This window comes from Lotus japonicus, chromosome 3 (assembly GCF_012489685.1).
Source record: "Lotus japonicus ecotype B-129 chromosome 3, LjGifu_v1.2".
In the NCBI taxonomy this organism is placed as follows: Eukaryota; Viridiplantae; Streptophyta; class Magnoliopsida; order Fabales; family Fabaceae; genus Lotus; species Lotus japonicus.
The window spans coordinates 40168554-40171941 of record NC_080043.1 but is presented as its reverse complement, the minus strand read 5'-3'; the positions used below and the strand labels follow the sequence as shown (position 1 = coordinate 40171941).

Below are 3388 nucleotides of genomic sequence, written 5' to 3'. Positions count from 1 at the left end.
ATAATCGCGTTAAATCATGGGCCAAAAATACAATTAAACCTTAAATATTTAAAAAAAATTAATTTTAATCCCTTAGCTAACACCTCACCCACCAACAAAACCCCAGAACGAGTGGATGCTTTCCAAATTTTACAAAATCGAATCTCATGTTCAAAAAAATAAAAAGAAATCGAATCTCACCTATTTACCATGTACCAAAACCTTATTTCACCCTATATCAAAACACAAGACGAAAAGGCCAAAGCCCAATAGTATACCCGAGACTTTCTGCCTCCGTCTCCCTCTGACTTCACTCACTCTCTCTCTCTCTCTCTCTCTCTCTCTCTCAGACAGACTCACGCCATGACCGACGAAGAAACCCCAAACCCTAACACCACCGATCAATGCCGAGAAGAAGAAGAAGAAGCCCCACCAACCCCACACTCCGATCCTCTTCCCCCCAAAACCCTAACCCTCCCCGACCCCGATTCCACCAACCCTGATCAAGACCCAGAAACCCTCAACGAAGATCCGACCCATACCCAAACCACCGACGACCCGGAACCCGACGCACCCACCGCTGCCACCTCCCTCCGCCGCGCCCCCAAGCGGAAGAAACTTGGCCCTAAGCGCACCGCACAGGAGAAGAAGTCCCGTGAGAAGCTCCAGGTTCTGATCGAAACCCTAAGGCCTATTCCTTTTATACCCTCCAGAGATTTCAACTTTGAGGCCCACAAGAGCCTCTTACAGCGTTTAGGGCTCTGGGATTTTGTCCACCTCGAGTTCAGTCCCGCCCTCCGCCCCGATCTGATTGCTGAGCTTATTGCGGGTTATGTCCCCGCGTCGCGGTGTAGTTATGTGAGTGGGGTTAGGATCAAGGTCAGCCGCGCTGACCTCGGCCGCGCTCTTAAGCTGCCTGCCCCCAAGATGCCGAGGAAGAATGTGGCTATCGCAGCGGCGACTGTAGTGGGTGAAGGTGGTGAGGAGTTGGTGGATTCGAAGGAATCTATTGGTTTTGTTTATGAATTTGTGTGTCATTGGATGCTTTTGCATGATGATGCGTATATAATGCCTGAGGAGGTTTCGGGGTACTTGAATTTGATCAGGGAGGGGAACTGGGAGAGGGTTGATTGGGCTGATTTGGTTTGGCTCATGGTGGAGAAGGAATTGAGTGCTACCAAGCTGGGGAATTGTTACTATGCTTCGTATTTGCAGCATTTGATTAAGTCGCAGCACAAGAAGTTGCTGGAGGAGGAGGCTCCGCTGGTGGTGGAGGATGAGGGAGAAGAGGTTGAGGTGAAGGATGAGGGAGAAGAGGCTGAGGTGAGGGATGAGGGAGAAGAGGTTGAGATGAAGGATGCTGGAGAAGAGGCTGAGCTGAAGGATGAGGGAGAAGAGGCTAAGTTGAAGGATGAGGGAGGAGAGGCTGAGTTGAAGGATGAAAGGCAAAAGGTTGAGGTTGAGGCAAAGGATGAGAAAGAAGACTTGGTTGAGGAAATGGACAAGGTGGATGGGAGTGATGATGTGGAAATGGGTGGGGTCGATGTTGATGAGAGTCGTGTTCCTGGGTTGGAGGAGCACAACATTGAATTGAGTCTGGGGCAAGATAATGCTGAGAGAGTTGAAGTGGAACAGGAGCAGGGTGGAGAGGAACGGATAATGATGGATTTTGAGCTGTCTAAGGAAGAAGAACCTGGGATGTGGCTTATAGATCAGAGGAACAATGTGGGGGAGCCCTTTTTGCGGCAATGTCGTAATGTTGATGTGAATGGTATGGACTGTGGTCTAGTGAAAGAGGAGGAGGGAGAAGAGGGAGAAGACAGAGAAGAACAAGAGGAGGAAGATGAAGATGGAGAAGAAGATGAGCATGAGGGTGGGTTCCATCTATCACCCAAGTATAGTAATCATTTTGAGGGGATGACTTCTGGGACTGGGAGTATCATTCATGCTATGGAAGCAGGGCAGAGGCCTTTTAGTTCTGGGATTGATCTTCATGACAACCCTGGAGGAGATTTTCTCTCTTCGAGGGATGATCCTCCAATGATTTCTGGATCGTCACTTTTTGGTAATGGTCATAAGAGAGACATTGGCTTGGTTGATAATCATAACTCTCACCATTTTCTAAATGTCAGTAACAAGCGAATGAGAAGTGACAGCCCCTGGAATTCTAAGCCTGTTGACTTTGAGATGTGCATGGAACAGATGGAACATTGTATGGGGAAAGTTAGGATGATGTATGCATCAAAAGACGAGGCTTTTGAAGAATCTAATATGAATGGGCAACTCTTGCTTAATGAGCTGCAGAAGCGAGATGACGAGATTGATCGTTTGCATAAAGCAAAGATAGAAGAGAGTCAAAGGAGACAGATGGAAATGTATCGGCTCGAGAAGGAACTTTATATGATGCAAAGCCTTGTGGAGGGCTACAGAAAAGCCATGAAAGAAACACAAAAGGCTTTTGCTGAATATAGAGCACGCTGTCCGCAAGCTGATGAACCACTTTACAAGGACGTTCCTGGGTCTGGGGGCCTTGTTTTGAGTGTGACGGAATTGGAAAAGGAGCGTCTGAAGAAGGAAGAAGAAGAAAGGGCAAAAATGAAAGAAGTAGAAAGGAAATTTGGAGATGTTGAGCTAACTTATATGGGTGAACTGGAAAGTCATATGATCGTAATTGAATCCTTTAATGACAGGTTGATGGCTATGGAGAACCAAGTAAAACATTTGAAAGAAGTGAAAGCTAAAAGCAAGGTTTCTGATCCGCCTGAATGTGCTCCAACTAGTGAAGCACAAACTGCTGAAGCACAAACTGCTGAAACACAAACTGCTGAAGCACAAACCGCTGAAACACACGCTGAAACACAAACTGCTTAGTAAGTTTAGCTTTTTTGTTAGCACATGAATCCCCACTAAGTTTAAGGCTGCAGGTTTTTTATGTTTATAATGTACAGAGCTTTATTTTGAAACCTGAGACCTTAAAACAAGGTAATTCTGACCTTGAATTGTGAGATTAATTTACAAATTATGGTGATTTATGTTTTGTGTTTTGCATCTCTTCATGTTCTCATTTATTGTTTTGTCATCAAGTTGAGCCTAACTCTAGTTGGCATCTCGTATTTTCTTTACCAAGTGATATCTTGTTTCAATAATGTCATGAGATTGAAGTGCTATGGAAAATCATTTAGGATCCTTACTTCTTTAGCTTGATTGGTTTAATTTTTTTTTTTTAAGGTAAATTGATTGTTGATACAGTGAATAATTTAATTTGGTAATTCCCAGTCCCTTGTGAAGATTATAGCTATAGTCCTTATAGCCATAGGTTTTATGATGCCGCGCTGTTTTATTCCCCACACAGCTTCACTCAACAGTATGAACCACCAATAAGCTTGCATGCTGTTATGCTGCTTTCATT

General features: G+C 44.8%; 1 protein-coding gene across 1 annotated transcript; it reads left to right on the top strand.

Moving 5' to 3' along the window:
* The first annotated feature begins 238 nt into the window (after positions 1-238).
* LOC130742627 (uncharacterized) lies at positions 239-3027 on the top strand. Its single transcript, XM_057594729.1, has one exon. The coding sequence runs from the start codon at positions 343-345 to the stop codon at positions 2848-2850; it is 2508 nt and encodes an 835-aa protein (XP_057450712.1). The 5' UTR covers positions 239-342; the 3' UTR covers positions 2851-3027.
* Positions 3028-3388: the final 361 nt, after the last annotated feature.

Coding starts and splice junctions, on each gene's coding strand:
- LOC130742627 (XM_057594729.1), top strand. CDS start 343: ATGACCGACGAAGAAACCCCAAACCCTAACACCACCGATCAATGCCGA.